At 34.5% G+C, this 16,515-nt stretch overlaps 1 protein-coding gene across 9 annotated transcripts in view; it reads left to right on the forward strand.

Annotated features, from left to right (window-relative positions):
* Positions 1-16,515, forward strand: part of CYRIB (CYFIP related Rac1 interactor B) — a 193,993-nt gene that overhangs the window by 160,143 nt on the left and 17,335 nt on the right. For all 9 annotated transcript variants that reach the window (XM_043966666.1, XM_043966711.1, XM_043966657.1 and 6 more), the window contains 2 exons: positions 3,484-3,605; positions 14,521-14,626. In XM_043966666.1, the coding sequence (XP_043822601.1) occupies positions 3,484-3,605; positions 14,521-14,626 (228 nt within the window). The remainder of the gene's footprint in view (positions 1-3,483; positions 3,606-14,520; positions 14,627-16,515) is intronic.

Below are 16,515 nucleotides of genomic sequence, written 5' to 3' on the forward strand. Positions count from 1 at the left end.
TCTTTGAGTATTTTACTGTAAATTAATCCTTCTATTTCATAAAAAATCTCTCCATCTTGTATCTTCCAGTACTTTTCATGTTTAAAAATATCTATTATCTTATCTCTGTTAAAAAAAATCCAGAATATATATTTGTGTATGTGTCAAAGTGGAGCCACATTACATCATAACCTACTTCAATTATATAAGAGTTTTTTGGTTGTGTGTGTGTGTAAGGAATCCATAAATTTAATGTATGCTATAGTAGTTTCCCAAGTTGAAACTCCTCCTTTTTCTTTATATTTCATACCCTTGTGTCCGTTTGTATTGGACCATTTTCTTTGAACTGAGCATCATATTTAATGAACCTTTCCATTTTTGGAAGCTCTGTTCTCAAAAATGTTAAAGCATTTTGTTTTATTGTTAAGCAGAAAAATGAGTAATTAAAATTTGCCCCCATTGTCTCTTGAATTTCTTTTAGAATTAAGTTTAGTGAGCAATCAGTGCATGCCTACTGGCTGAAGTAAATGCACCACTATGTTACTATTAAATGAATGCTCTTTTGTTAGCTGGACAAATAGTACATTTTCCTTCAAATTCTGTAAAGCAGTGATTTGCCATAAAAACCAAAAGTGACAAGTCTTGACTGCATTACATAAAAATGCCAATATTATTTGAAATGCTATAGTGTGCCTCATTTTTATACTATCTTGTATTTAGCATTTCACTCCTCTTGCATGAATTGCTATCAGTAAATTAGTGCTTACCTGTCTGCTATATTTTCCTGTTTTTGTCTTCATTTCTACAGCAGTCTTCAGCAGCTTTCAAAATTATAAATGTGACTTTCCTGTGATAGTCTAAAAAATGTTTAGTGTGATGCTAGATGTTTTTTAAAAAGAGGGAACCACATTCTTTCCCTTTATTTTTAAAATTTTCTTGGTGTTTGCTAAAGTTTAAATTTATAAACAATAACTACTTGCGAGATCTACTTAAGGCTACTTGATAATGTTCTGTTTGTATGTTAGTCTCAATGTCTAAATGTCATATTTTCTTGTTAACAGCTAGTCATCCACAGATAAACTTGCATGATTTAATGTAAATGTTTTCTAACTTCAGAAATGCCTTATATACAGTATAATAAAGATGTTTTAAATATCTTGTCATAAATTCCTATTAAATGGATTTAACTTGTATTTCTTAATGTTATTTTTATAACTCAAATACTTTATACAAAAAAGATTACTAGCCAGTATTTTTGCCTGTGAAAATAATGTTTTCAACTGCACCTAGAGTAAGTATGACATTTCAAAAGTTGAACTTGCTTATATATCTTTTGAACTAGTTTTTTTTTTTTTTTGGCGGGGGGGATCCCAGTTAAAAAATGACTATTACTGCAGAGGGATTTAGACTAAAAAACCAGTATAAATGGTTGCTTTAAGATAATTGTTATTTGGACAAAGCTATATTATTTTTATGTTTAAAGTTTTCTGTCAAAAAGAAAATGGAAACACTGAAACAAAATTGGGAAAAAAACCCTTAAAATAAATATTTGTTTTCTATGTATAGGACAATATGCCAGATAGAGTATTTTAGTAAATGAATATGTAAGTGTACACTTAATCTTTGAACTATTTAAGACATTTAATAAATGTTAGTTGAATGAATAGCTTTATTTTGTTTTTGAATTATAGTAAGCTTTAAGTATATTTCACATAAAATAGTGATAATTGTCAAGAATTGAGAATTTATAAAAATACATTTTAGTGTATTTAACTAGCTAAATATTATGTAATGAAAACAATTAAAATTATGAGTTACTCATGACATAAAAGGGAATTGTGTCAGTTTTTCCACCTATTGTCATTTTTGCTTTCATTCCTCTACTGTCTTGCCTCTTTCCTCTCTATTCCTTATTCTTTTGTGACTTAATTTCTAAGGGTGGTGGTGGGAAAAAGACAGAAACTTTTACAAAGCTAATTTTTTTTCCAGTTTTAGAGAAGGAACAAAAAAATGGAAAGGATTCCTCTTTAAATCAAAGGGAAACAAATCCTAAAATTGAAAATTGTTCTTAATATAGCATTGTGGGTGTGTGTTTTCCCTTGATAAGATGAAATTTCAGAAATGATAAACTAATGAGTATTCTGCAGGTATTCTCTAAATTCTTTTGTTTTGTTTTGTTTTGGTTTTTGGTTTTTTGGCCAGGCAATGGGGGTTAAGTGACTTGCCCAGGGTCACACAGCTAGTAAGTGTCAAGTGTCTGAAGCCAGATTTGAACTCAGGTAGTCCTGAATCCAGGGCCAGTGTTTTATCCACTGCGCCACCTAGCTGCCCTAAATGCTTGAAGAAATTATAATGCTATTATTTTGTAGTGTGAGTGCTTTCAGGACACAGCATGTGTTTGTTGAATTGGATTGAGATGATAAATATACAACACAAATAACATGTTGTTATAGAATATATCCTTTTAAAATCTTGAGAGTCAGAGTGGCTGATGTGGGAGTCAGGGAAAACCTGGGCTTAAAGTCCTTCTCTGACACACCTTGAGCCAGACACATAACCTCACAGAGTCCTGGGCCACTTGGCAAAGATTGCAAATTACATGATCAATTACTGATCTGCCTTGGTAAAGGGAGTTACTCCCTACAGAGATTTGAGGTCAGTCACTCACCCATCCCAAACTCCCCCACCTCCAGCCCTAGTTCTACCCCAGCCCTACTTAATTTTGTCTTATTTTGTAGAGTGCTTTTGAGTTAGCCACTCTACTTAATGAAATATTTCTAGGAGATTTCTATTAGCTAGAGTAATAGTAAAGTATAAAGATTCCCTTTATAAAATTCAGCACGTCATTATATACCTGACACCCTTTGTGATTAACATTGTGCTATTTGTAATTAGATTTCAGAATTTTGGGACCACTTCAAAATTAGTGCCCTCTGCAAAGAATTTTGAAGCTATATATAGTATATTGCTTAGTTATATAGAACAAGTTTTTGTTTTACTTGCTTCTTACCTTGATTTTTGAGGAATACATTTTGTTTTAGATATTGAACCAGAACTTATCACAGGAAAGGATTTTGGGGGGGAAAAAAGCCTTAACAAATTATGTTCAATGCAATAACTTTATAATTGAAAATTAGAAAGAATCCAACAAAAAATTATTCAACCTATGAAAATAGACCTTCAGTTTGAACAGTTGAGGCCTTTAAAATAGGATACCTTTACTATAAACATAGAAAAAAAAGTTTTCTTTTTAGAATGAGTTTTAAGTTGTAGTTGTTAGAGTTCTTTATAGCAAATTACCATTTTAGACAATAAATTAACATAAAAATACTTGTTACATTTATACTGAGTTGTAGATTTATATGTGAAATAAAGCTTTTCTGCAGAAAGTTAGACATTTAATGATTTATTGTGATATAATGTCGTCATATAATGCACATGCATATATACACATACACACAAATATATATCCTTGTAACTTTCTTGTGATTTCCTGGTATTTAGATGCCCAGCCTACAGAATCTGAAAAGGAAATTTATAACCAGGTGAACGTAGTATTAAAAGATGCAGAAGGAATCCTGGAGGATTTACAATCATACAGAGGTGCTGGCCATGAGATACGAGAGGTAAAGCATGGTTAAACATATTTTCAGAAATTCACTTTCAGACATTAACAGAATATGTTGAAATCTTCTTTTACTAAACTCTGAGACTTTTTCCTTTTAAAGTAGAATTTTAATTTCAATTGCCTTTTTTTTTTTTGTGAGGCAATTGGGGTTAAGTGACTTGCCCAGGGTCACACAGCTAGTAAGTGTTAAGTGTCTGAGGGCGGATTTGAACTCAGGTCCTCCTGACTCCAGGGCCAGGGCTCTATCCACTGCGCCATCTAGCTGCCCCTCAATTGTTTTTTTAAAATAAAAAATTGCGAGAAAATAGTGTTGAAATAGAGAATCAAAATATTCTACAATAGAGATTTTTCCTATATTGCTTATGGCTGTCAAGATAATGGAATGTTATAGATGAGATTTGGCAGATACTCAGGAGCCCACCTGAGTGGATTACTGGCTGATTTATAGTTGACTAGATTCTAAGCCCATCTGGCTGGTACTTGAGAGTACTTAAGAAAGCATGGTTCTCAGAAGCTAAGAAACTTTGAACTTCCAGTCCAGTCAACCAACCAGCTTGAAGAACTTCCTGTTTCTGGGAGGGGACAGGAAGGAGGAAGGAGAGCCTGTGCAGGGAGCTCTGTCTCTTTGGGTTCCTGACTTCACCGTGGAGGAGGAGAGAGACTCCAGAGGACTTCACAGGGGAATTGAGGAAAGATAGGATTGCCAGGCTGTAGGAATTCTGTTCTCAATCTTTCTCTTTCTATCTTTCAATAAATCCTTAAAAACCTAAAATCGTTTTATCAGTGATTTTAGTCAGTTTCCCCCAAAACTGGGGGAACAGATTAGAACCCACATTTAGAATTTTAAATTACACATGGCCTAACCAAATTCTTTATTATTCTCTTAGGTATAATATAGAATTCTATATTTTATTGATCTATGGATGAACAGTGAACACATTGATCAGATTTCTGTCTAAACTTCTGTTTTTGAAGAATTACCTAGATTGAGCTTTTATGTATTAATAAGAATCTGGGTTACTGTTGCGCTATCAGATGTACTTTAATTTTCCACAACTCTCTTAATTCTGTCAGTGATTAACAAAAGCAGGATATTTTATTTAAAACAATAATTCATTAATGTAGATGAGAAAAGAATAAATAGGACTTGAACAATCTAATCTTGTTCTTCTCTGTGGATAAGTATTTAGGTAATATTTATCTTTTGAATATTGTGATCCAGAAAAATTTTAAAGTTCTCTCCTTGTTGGTCAGTAGTGGGGTGTTTTTTTTTTTTGTTTGTTTTTTTTTAGTGAGGCAATTGGGGTTAAGTGACTTGCCCAGGGTCACACAGCTAGTAAGTGTTAAGTGTCTGAGGCCGGATTTGAACTCAGGTACTCCTGACTCCAGGGCTGGTGCTCTATCCACTGCGCCACCTAGCTGCCCCAGTAGTGTTTTAAAATAAACCTAATCACTTGATGACACGAATACTTTTAAAAAATTTGTTTTTGATAGACTGCTTCTTCCATTGATTTTTTCTAATTTTATTGGGGCAGCTAGGTGGCTCAGTGGATGAGTTCTGGGTTTGAGGTCAGGAAGACTCATTTTCCTGAGTTCGAATCTGGCTTCAGACACTTAATAGCTGTGTGACCCTAGGCAAGTCATTTAACCTTGTTTGCCTCAGTTCCTCATCTGTAAAATGAACTGGAGAAGAAAAGACAAACCACTACAGTAACTTTGCCAAGGAAAGCTCAGATGGGGTCATGAAGAATCGGACATGACTAAAGTGCCTGAACAACAATAGGTTTTAGTGCATAGACCACTCAACTAGGACCTAATACTTTTTAGTACTCCTGACTTTCACAGTTTGGTTAATTTCTTTATGAAAAATTAGAGTAATATCTGATATCTGAAACTTTTATGTAATAATAACTTACTTAATGAAAAACTTTGAAGTAGGGTACTGTACAAAAAGCTCTTTAGGTGAGAGAAGATAAATTTGGGAAGTAGAGAGAAAAGATGTACAAAATTTTGTGGAGACTGGTGGAAGTTCTTGATTTAGGCAGGTTATGCCAAAAGAAATTAGCTCTATTTCATGAAGCAAGTAGCCTCAGGACCTTTTTTCTGTTGTGGAAATCAGTTGCTATTTGCTGTATAATTTCATTATTTTATTTTTTCCCAATTACGTGTAAAAACAATTTTTAACATTCATTTTCAGAAATTTTGAGTTCGAAATTCTCTTGCTCTCTTCCAAGTCCCTGCATTGAGAAGGCAAGAAATTTGATAAAGGTTATACATGTACAATCATTCACAACATATTAATCATGTTGTAAAAGGAAACATAGCCTCCCCCCCCCCCAAAAAAAAACCCACCAAGAAAATAAGACATTTTAAAAAATTGCTTTGATCTGCATTCAGCCTCCATCAATTCTTTCTTTCTCTGGGGGTACATAGCATTTTTCATCATCTTCTTGACCTAGTAGCTCTGGAATTTGCCTATAATATTCCCTGGAGTTTTCATTTTGGAAGCTCTTTCAGGAGGTGATCTTTCAATTTCTGTTTTGCCCTCTAGTTCTAAGAAATCAGGGGAGTTTTCCTTGATAATTTCTGGAAAGGTGATGTCTAGGCTATTTTTGAGTGCATGGCTTTAATTCTTAAATTATCTTTCTTGAATTTTCTAGTTCAGTTGTTTTTCCAATGAAACATTTTACTTTGTTTTTGGATTTATTTGAATGTTTCTCGATGTCTCATGGAGTCATTGGTTTCCACTTTCCCAATTCTATTTTTTTAAGGAATTATTTTCTTCATTGAGATTTTATATGTCTTTTTTCCATTTGGCCAATTCTGCTATTTAATGAGTTCTTCAGTAAATTTTTGTAGATCTCTTTAAATTTGGTTGAATTTTCCTTTTTTAAGTGTTCTCTTCAGTGGATTTTTGTGCCTTTTTAAAAAACAAACAAACATTTGGCCCATTTGTTTTCTTTAGTTATTTTTTTCAGTATTATTTTGTGCCTTTACTAATCTGTTGCCTCTTTTTCTCATCATTTTCTTGCATCACTCTCATTTAATTTCCCAATTTTTTTCCACCTCACTGATTTTCAAAATTATTTTTGAGCTTTTAAAAGGAATTCTTTTTGGGCCTGAAGCCAATTTACATTTTTCTTTGAGGCTTAGAGTGTAGCAATTTTGAATTTGTTGTCTTTTTTTTGAGTGTGTGTTTTCATGGTCAGGTTCTTTTTTGTTGTTTGCTCCTTTTCCCAGCCTATTTCTTGAGTTTTAACTTTATGTTAAAGGAGGGCTCTGCTTCTGGGTTGGAGTAAGAGCACTATCCCAAGTTTCAAGGTTTTTGTGCTCTTTTTTTTTCAGTTCTGGGGTTTGTAAGTCTTTAGTTCTTCCATGGTGGTATGATCTAAGGAGAGGTGTGGTCATTCTTCTCCTGGCCTGTGCTCTGATCTCTAAGCAGCCCAAGGACTCTTCTCCACCCTGGAACTGTGCCCTGGCTCTCTGTTACATTGTGACTGCATGCCTAATATACTAGTGCTTGTCTTCCTTCTTGCCCTGTGACTGTGACATATGGACAATGCAACCAAGTCCTGCTCCTAGTGCCAGCAAAGGGTGCCTCGTAATCCCTTTTTAGACCAGTTGACTGACTTCCTTATGGTCTGTGGGCTGAGAGCTCCAGAAGCTACTGCTATTGATTCAGTTGCCCTCAAGACCTGCTGATAGCTTGGCAGGTGTGATCTTCCCAAGTATGGCCTGAGCTGCAGACTTGGCTCTATTATCACCCCAGTTAGACAGACTTTTCCTGCTGACCTTCTAAATTGTCTGAAGCTAGAAAATTGTTTCACCCCAACCTTTTGTTGATTCTGATGCTCTAGAACTCATTTTGAGGTGTTGTTTTAAAGTTTTTCTAAGGGGGATATGGGAGAGATAAGGCAAATCCTTCCCTTTACTCCACAGTTTTGACTCTGCCCTCTTCTCAGTTTTTAAAAAGTTTTATTTGACATAAAGTATGACTGATTCTGGGCAAGATGGTGTTCTAAAAGCTATTTTATTTAGTAATAAATCTGAGTGAGAGGTAGTATACTTTGGCAGATAAAGCTCTGGATTTGGAACTAAAATAAATAGGTTCAAATTCTGCCTCAAACACTAAGTGCATTAAGTCTAACACTAGTTATGATGAGATCCTACCAGGCTGCTTAAGAAGGAGTGAACCTCCCAAATCAGAAAATGGGAGCTGGTTAAAGCTTCCATCCTACTAAGTATTGGGACTAGGCCTGAGATCAGGCCTATGTGTGACTGCTTGTAGTTCCAGCCTTGTGACAGAAGACTCAGTTATACACTACCCCTCCCTGCTTCTCCTTCACTCCCCCATGACCCCCCAAAAGACTTTTAAAACTAAGAATTTCAATTGGGAGATGACTAAATCAATTGTGACACATGAATGCAGTGGCATATTATTTTGCTGTAAGAAATGAGGAATATGAAAAATTCTTTGAATCATGGGAGCACTTATATGGAGCTAACACTTTGTGGAGTAAGCAGAACCAGTGAAACAATATACATGACTGCAGCTTTTTAATAGGAAGAAGGGCAAAAAAATCCCCAAACAAATCAAAAACTGTGTAATTAGAATGACCAAATTGCCCCTGAAGAAAAGATGAGAAGATGCACCGTCCTTCTTTTCAAAGGTAGGCAGCTATGGGTGTGAACCACTTCATATCTGGTCAGGCTCTATGTGTTAGTTTTATTGAGCTTCTTCCCCCCCCCCCCTTTTTATTCTTTGTTATGGTGAAATGAAGGTAATTTTTTTACAAAGCTGTTATTAAACACTAAATAGAAAAACAGGGACAAAACCCCATGTCAACAGACTGTCTTAATAATTTCAAGTTATTTAGTTTTGTGACTAATTTGTTATGGACTCCATTCTATGAACTCTAATTTGTGCATCTTAGAGGATAAGGATTTTGGGAGGTCATAGAGATATAAACTATCCCCAAATGATGCATCCTTATAATTATGAACACTGAATTTCATTTTATTGGTTTGGGTTTTTGGTTTAAGTATTATCTAAGAATGTAAGGAAATGATGTCTGGAAGTTGATCAAAATATTTAAAAGATCAAAGAAGCATTGGAAAGGTTATGGGGGGAAATAAGAAAGCAAGTACCACCAAAAATGATTTTATGCTCTCATGACAAGCATTTTCTTCTAGTTCACCCAGGTTCAATGCCTTGGAATTGTCCTCAGCTGTTAATAATCCATCTCACATCCCATTTCCAATGAGGTACCAAGAGTTGATTAATTTACTTTCACAACAACTATCACATTTGTTCCCTTCTCTACACTCATAGGGTAACTACCTTGGTTGAGGTTCTCCATATCCTCCCTTGAACTATTGAAATAGGCTGTTAATGGTTCTCACCAGCTCTTCTGATTTGTCTTTTGTACACCTACCAAACTGATATTCTTGAAGCAAAGATGAGGTTATATTACTCCCATGTTAAATCAGCTTTAATAATTCCCAGATTGCTTCTAGGCTAAAATACAACCCTATTAGGCCTTTTAAACTCTTCACAATGTGGCTCCAGCCTATGTTTCCAAACTCATCTGTATTATTCTTCATTGTACATTATTTATACTGGCCTACTTGCTGTTTCCCAAAGATGACATTCTGTTTGACCTTCTTAGAACACCTAACCCTCCTAAGCATCCCACCCATGATTTCATATTGACTTTTAATATTATATTTAATTGATTAATTTATATGTTATTTTCCCCAGTAGGTAATGTAAGCTTGGGGGGGGGCAATTTTATTATTTTCATATCACTGGCATGTAGTCCAAGACATTCCACATAGTAGGTGCTGATAAATGCTTATTGACTTTCCTGTGATCTTATGAATTGAGTATTTGATGTAGTTACAGGCCTAATACATATTTTGAATGAGTGATTTGTCATAGAAGACATTATTTTATTCCTGTAAAGTCTCTAGGTGTCTTTGTTGAGCTGTTAATCTTGTGAGCTTTAGTCCTACAGCACCAGTTGCCTATTGGATATCTCCAACTAGATGTCCTGTAGGGAGCCAAAGTTCAACATGTCCAAAATAGAACTCATCTTTCTGGCTTACACACACACACACACACACACACACACACACACACACACACACACACACACACACACACACACTCACCCACCCTCTATTCCTAATTTACTTCTGTTGAGGTACAACTTTAAGAATCACCCAGTTTGCTATCCTTGAATTATCTTTAAATTTTCATATCTATTCAGTCGCTGAGTTTTAATTGATTATAGCTCCACAGTATTTTTCACTTCCATCTCCTTATTTCTACTTACGTTGCCACCACAGTACTAATTCAGACCTTCGTTTCTTCTTGCCTGGGCTCTTGAAAATAGTTTCCTAATTATTCATCTGGCCTCTAGTCTCTTCCCTCTGGAATCCGTTTTCTGCATAGTTGCTAAATGATATTCCTATAAAAAGGATCTGACTATTTCACTTTCTTGTTCAGAAAAGTTAAATTGTTCCCTGTTGCCTCTTGGATAAAATATAAACTACTAACTTTGGCCTTCAAATTCCCTTACTGTATAGTGTCATCCTACTTTTTCTGACTGACTACACATTCCTTACTCCTCTTCATACATTCTTTGGTCAATCCAAACTGGTCTAATTGCTGTTTCTCATATATAACATTCTATATCCCATATCCTTGCCTTGGTATAGGCTGACCCACCTACTTAAAATGTTCCTCTTCCTCACCTCTGCCTTTAGAACTCCCAGCTTTTTTCTTTCTTTGTGGGGCACTGAGGGTTAAGTGACTTGCCCAGGGTCATATAGCTAGTAAGTGTCAAGTGTCTAAGGTCAGATTTGAACTCAGGTTCTCCTGAATCCAGGACCAGTGCTTTATCCGCTGTGCCACCTAGCTCCCCCCCCAGCTTTTTTCAAAGCTCAACTCAAATGCTACCTCTCCACATGAGATTTCCTAAATCCCTCCCCTTTTAACTGCTAGTGCCTACCTCTTCAAAATTACTTTCTATTTACATTGTTTATACGTTTTAGTAAACATCAAATGTGTGTAAAGCATTATGTTAGGTGCCCAGATATGAAATTTAGATAAGACATGTCTTTGCCTTCAAAAAGTTTAGGATTTAATATTAGGGGTAAGATACTAACATATTTAGCTTTAATGTGGCTGACAGTGAATGCAGTGTGGTAATTATTCAATATAGTACCTGCTAATGAGATCAGACTGTTGACTTTTGTTAGATTGGTTTTTTTTAAGTGAGGCAAGTGCCCAGGGTCACACAGCTAGTAAGTGTCAAGTGTCTGAGGCCGGATTTGAACTCAGGTACTCCTGAATCCAGGGCCAGTGCTCTATCCACTGCGCCACCTAGCTGCCCAACTTTTGTTAGATTTTAATATGGGCGCAGTCTACCACTGTTGCCATCAAATATATAAGCTTATTATGCAAATTACTCTTGGCATCACACTTTGCTGTACTTGAACATGTCTTGTGAAATCTCTTTATGTAAAACAATTTTTATGTAGAAGTGAAAAGTACAATAAAATTAAATCATTTACTTTGGTGGAATCATCTTGTTAAAATAAATCCAAGAAACTTATAATTTTTAAAGCATTGAAAAAACTCAAGAAATATTCTAGATAGTAATTTAAAATGTTCAAAAATTGAATTTAAATAATTGCCTTTTTGTTACCTTTAAAAGTGAAATTAATTTGGTTTGAAAAAAGAAAATCTAAGGGTGTAGCAGAATGAGGACAAGTAGAGATAATATACAAAGTTTAAATAGCAGAATCATAAAGAAAGAAGTCCAAATCCAGAAGATGTGATCCATTACATGTTCACAAGTACTCCTATTACCAAAAAAAACCCCCCTAAAACCAAAAACAAACCAACCCCCAAATTCCCCCTCAAAAACAAGTACTCTTATTGATCAATTAATAAACATTAAGTGCCTGCTATAATGATAAATACTCTGCTAGGCTTTGGGGATAACAAAACAGTGAATGAAATAATCACTACTTGAAAGCTTAAATCCTAATAGGAGAATACAAGTATTTATTAAATATATGCAGGATAAATATAAAGTGAAAATACAAATTAATATAAAGATAAAGACAAAGTAGCTTGGGATGTAGGGTAAGAACACCTATGGAGATGAGGAAAGATTTCATGTAGATGGTGCCTCAGTTGCATCCTGAAGGAAGGAGAGGGATTTTATGAGACAGAGGTGCAGATGCATTTCCTGCACTGGGGTTTATCCATTGAAAAGAAATGGATAAAGAGATGGAGAAGGCCAATTTGCCTTGCATGCAGAATAGAAGAGTAATATTCATTGGGTTCGAAAGATAGGTCAGAGTCACACTGTCAAAGGTTTTAAAAGCTAAGCAGAGGAGTTTCATATTTCATCCTTGAGGCAATAGAGAGCCTCTAGAGATGATTGGGTAGGGATATGGCATAGTTAGTTAATGTGTAAAAGGAAAATTATTCAGCAGCAATGTGTAGGATGATGGGAAAAGACTGCTATGCTTATTTCTTTGTATCAATGCTTCATCTACTATGAGCTCTGTGTAGCTAGGTGGATGGAGTGCTGGGCTTGTAGTCAGGAATACTCCTCTTCCTGAGTTCTGATCTGATCTCAAATACTTATAAGCTGTGACCCTGGGAAAGTCACTTAACCCTGATTGTCTGAGTTTCCTTATTGTACAAATGAACCAGAGAAGGAAATGACGACCTACTCCAGTCTCTTTGCCAAGAAAACCCCAAATAGGGTCACTACTTAAAAACAGCTAAAGAAATATGAGCCCTAATACAGAAGAATAAATTGGTAAAACAAGACAATTTTTTTCTACAGATACTCATTTCCTTTTTTTTAATTTTTAATTTTATTATTTTTTTAAAGTGAGGCAATTGGGGTTAAGCGGGGTTAAGCCCAGGGTCACACAGCTAGTAAGTGTTAAGTGTCTGAGGCTGGATTTGAACTCAGGTGCTCCTGACTCTAGGGCCAGTGCTCTATCCGCTGCACCACCTGGCTGCCCCTCATTTCCTTTTGATATGTAAAAGTAAACTTTTCCCATAATCAAGTCTGTGATGCCAAAAGGATTGTTTGCCTCATATAAGCCTAAGTACAGATTTGCTCATTCCAGAGGAAAAACATTGGTTCTACCTTTAGCCTTTTTTATACTGTTGAAATGATGTTTAGCAAATCATATGTAAAGCTTTGAATGAATCCACTTGCAGATAATAAGGAGAAAGAGAATTACCTTTATGTCTAAAGATCTTTGTGATCAATTTGGAGGAAAATCTTTTTTCAGTTAAAATTGATAGATTTTAAAAAATGAAAGTGATAATGATGTGAGAAAATTTTATTGGATTCTGCATTGATAGAGTTTAGTGTCACTTTGAAATAGATCTACGAGACTTTTTTCCCTTGTGCAATTTGGACCATACCGCATACCTCACAAGCAAAAAACCAAACTTGTTTTGATAAATGGGTGTAAAACATGTATGTTTTTTCAAGTTGCTTCAAGACTAATGTTATAAAGAACATTCCATTAAAAGAAAGACTATACAATTGTATTTTAACATGGAGATACTAACATATTTGGAAATAATTGAGTTTTTCATCACAAGGTATTTCAAAAGTTATTTGAGCTAAAATAAGAAATTTCCATTTCTCAGAGATATAAAGATAAACAAATGATTTCTTCCTGAAACAGGAATATGTATTTTTGTAAGCCTTACTATTTTACATATATTGTACAAGATTCTCAGTTTTTATATGGCAATTCATAAAGTTCAAATGACTGCATTTATGAAAAAGTTTATGGTATGTATAATTTACAGAATAATATTTTTCACATTTAAAATGATGTGCCTTGAAAATAAATGAGAAGATTAAGACCTCACTTATCACTGTTCCAAAAAATTTCTCAATTTATTTTAAAGACATATTTTAAAATTTGAAGGGATAAGGAACATACTTGCCATAAAACAAATATGATACATTTAATCTTTCTTTATTTGAACAAAACAGGTTCATAGAGTTGGCTTGGATAATATATTGAAACAAGGATTTGAATTTTAAAATCTTACTGTATTTTGGCTACGGGTAAAAAAAAAAGCCTTTTCAAGTTTATCAGACTATACTGGTTTTATACTTATAATACCTTATTTATGTAAAAAAGGAATTCTGTACCTTATAAAAACAAAATATCTTACTGAATGAAAAAGTATTTTGAGTACTAAGATCATTAATTTTACTTTTGAGACACTTAGTGTTGAAAAACAAACTCAAGCATCACAATAAAAATGATACTATTATAAATTATAAGCATGAACATTGTAAGGATTTTATCAGTAATTACCTGTATCTTGTTTTTATTTTATTTATTTGAAATTTTAAAAATAAAATTATTATGAATTTTAAAATCGCAATAAAATAGACACTAAGAAAATTATTTTTACAGATTGTTTAATGCAGAGTTTGCTTTCCCCCCCTATAAAAATAAAAGTGAGGGTCATTATTACATAAGGGATGTGTCTAGAAGCCTGGTAATCCCTTTTATAATAATAATAATAATAATAACTGATATATAGAAAGTGCTTTAAGGTTTCCCAAGCTCTTTACATGATCCTCACAATAGTCTTCTGAAGCAGAAACTATTATTATCCCCATTTTAAAAGTGAGGAAACCTAGGTAGTTATATGACTTGTCTGGGGCCACATTAAGTGACTGAGATGAAATCTGTACCCAGTTGCCCCTGACTACAAGTCCACTTTTCTCTTCTATATATGATGTTTTAGGATATTTGTACACTATTCCTGAATTCAAAAGGGCATTGTAGTAGTTTTTCTTTCTTTAGTCTAACATATCTTTTTTTTTTTTTAATAGGCAATACAACATCCAGCTGATGAGAAGTTGCAAGAGAAGGCATGGGGTGCAGTTATTCCACTAGTAGGCAAACTAAAGAAATTTTATGAATTTTCTCAGAGGTTAGGTAAGTTGAAAATATTGTAAATATATAAGCAGCCTAATAAGGAAAATAGTTATTACTAAAGATGTTAAATGGAGCTCTTAAAGTTGGAGTTGATAATTTTGGCTAAATTTTCATATTAAGGAATTTTAAATACAATGTAGTCTCATTGATCAGTCCCACCTTTCTTAATTGCTAATTTTCTTGAAACACTTTGATGGAAATATGTGTGTAATTTGTACAAGAGTACTTTTCTTAGTTCTTCTAACAAGGTTTAACCTTAATTGTATGCAGGCTCAAAAGATTTCATCATGGCAGCTTCATAGCATAATGTCACCCTTTTATGACAGATTATTACAGTTCTTCCATGCATGGGAATTGGCCTTTGAATGACTCTAGATTGTCTAAATTTATATCAAAATCATTCCTGAGATCAGTCCAAGCATAGTGAATTATGCCATAAATTGGGATTCTAAGACCAAAACATTTATTGTCTGTTTTGTTTTGTTTTTAGTGAGGCAGTTGGGGTTAAGTGACTTGCCCAGGGTCACACAGCTAGTAAGTGTTAAGTGTTTGAGGCCAGATTTGAACTCAGGTACTCCTAACTCCAGGGCTGGTGCTCTATCCACTGCGCCACCTAGCTGCCCCCCAAAACATTTATTGTCTTGTCCTACATTATAGAGGGAACTGCTAGGGAGTAGTGAGGGAAAAGAGAGAATTATTTTTGATTCCTCTCTCACATGTTTCTACTTCATCTTCCATTATGGCAAGATCAAATTATATTAGTCCAATGAGGGTCAAAAAAGGCATACTGGCGTCAAATGCATAGCATGACACCATGAGCTATTTCCTTTGAAATTCTTTTCTATTTGGAGACAGTTGATCATTTGTTTTCTTGGATAATTGAAGAAAGATCATTTTAAAGAAGTAGATATATAAATGAGAGAGAATAGAAAGATAAAACATTTAATAATATGTACATTTTAAGTAATAGATGGCATAATTAATGGATTATACATTGAATATGAAATGCCATTTTAAATATTTTTTTCAATTCAGGAGTTTGGAGAATTACCATTTGTCCTTTATACTATGGAGAAGTTTATTGAAATGTTGCATAAAAATAGAATTATAGTGAGGGTGGGAGATGGTTGTAAGTATTATCCTTTTCTCTATAGCAACAAGAATAGTAAAGCTTTAAAGTGAGCTGAGCTTTAAGTGTCATTGTACATCATTTACTCTTAAAATATGACTCTAATTCACGTTGCATCTAGTATTTCCCTTACAGTCCTAAAATCTGGGCCTTTGATGGCTACATATCATCAAGTTCTAACTTCTGACATTTCCAAGCTCCTATTGATACTATACTACTTTCAATTCTACTTATATGCCATTCAAACACAAGGTGTGCCTTTAGATGCCTTCAGCTTGGCATCTGAAGTCAATCATTTAATAACGACCTAAGCTTTATTGGAATTAAGAATTGCAGAGTTGGGTGTTGCTCCCAACAGGAATTCCAGTGTGTTCAGCTTCATCAATAAAGTGATTAGGACACAGCTATGTTTGAAACGGACATTTCTAGCAGGGGTAGAGTATTCTTTTAAAATTGACTTTAAAAAAAAAAATTAAATTTTTTTTTTTTTAGTGAGGCAGTTTGGGTTAAGTGACTTGCCCAGGGTCACATAGCTAGTTAAGTGTTAAGTGTCTGAGGCCAGATATGAACTCAGGTACTCCTGACTCCAGGGCTGGTGCTCTATCCACTGTGCCACCTAGCTGCCCCTTAAAATTGACTTTTGAAGTTATCTACCAGTTCAGTCCCCTAACTAGGAAATATTCCTCATCTTCTAGCTGGTGGGCAAGGGCTGATATGCATGACTGCTAAATTTTGAAATATAGGTTGTAGGTCTTAATAG

Source organism: Dromiciops gliroides, chromosome 1, assembly GCF_019393635.1.
Source record: "Dromiciops gliroides isolate mDroGli1 chromosome 1, mDroGli1.pri, whole genome shotgun sequence".
Lineage (NCBI taxonomy): Eukaryota > Metazoa > Chordata > Mammalia > Microbiotheria > Microbiotheriidae > Dromiciops > Dromiciops gliroides.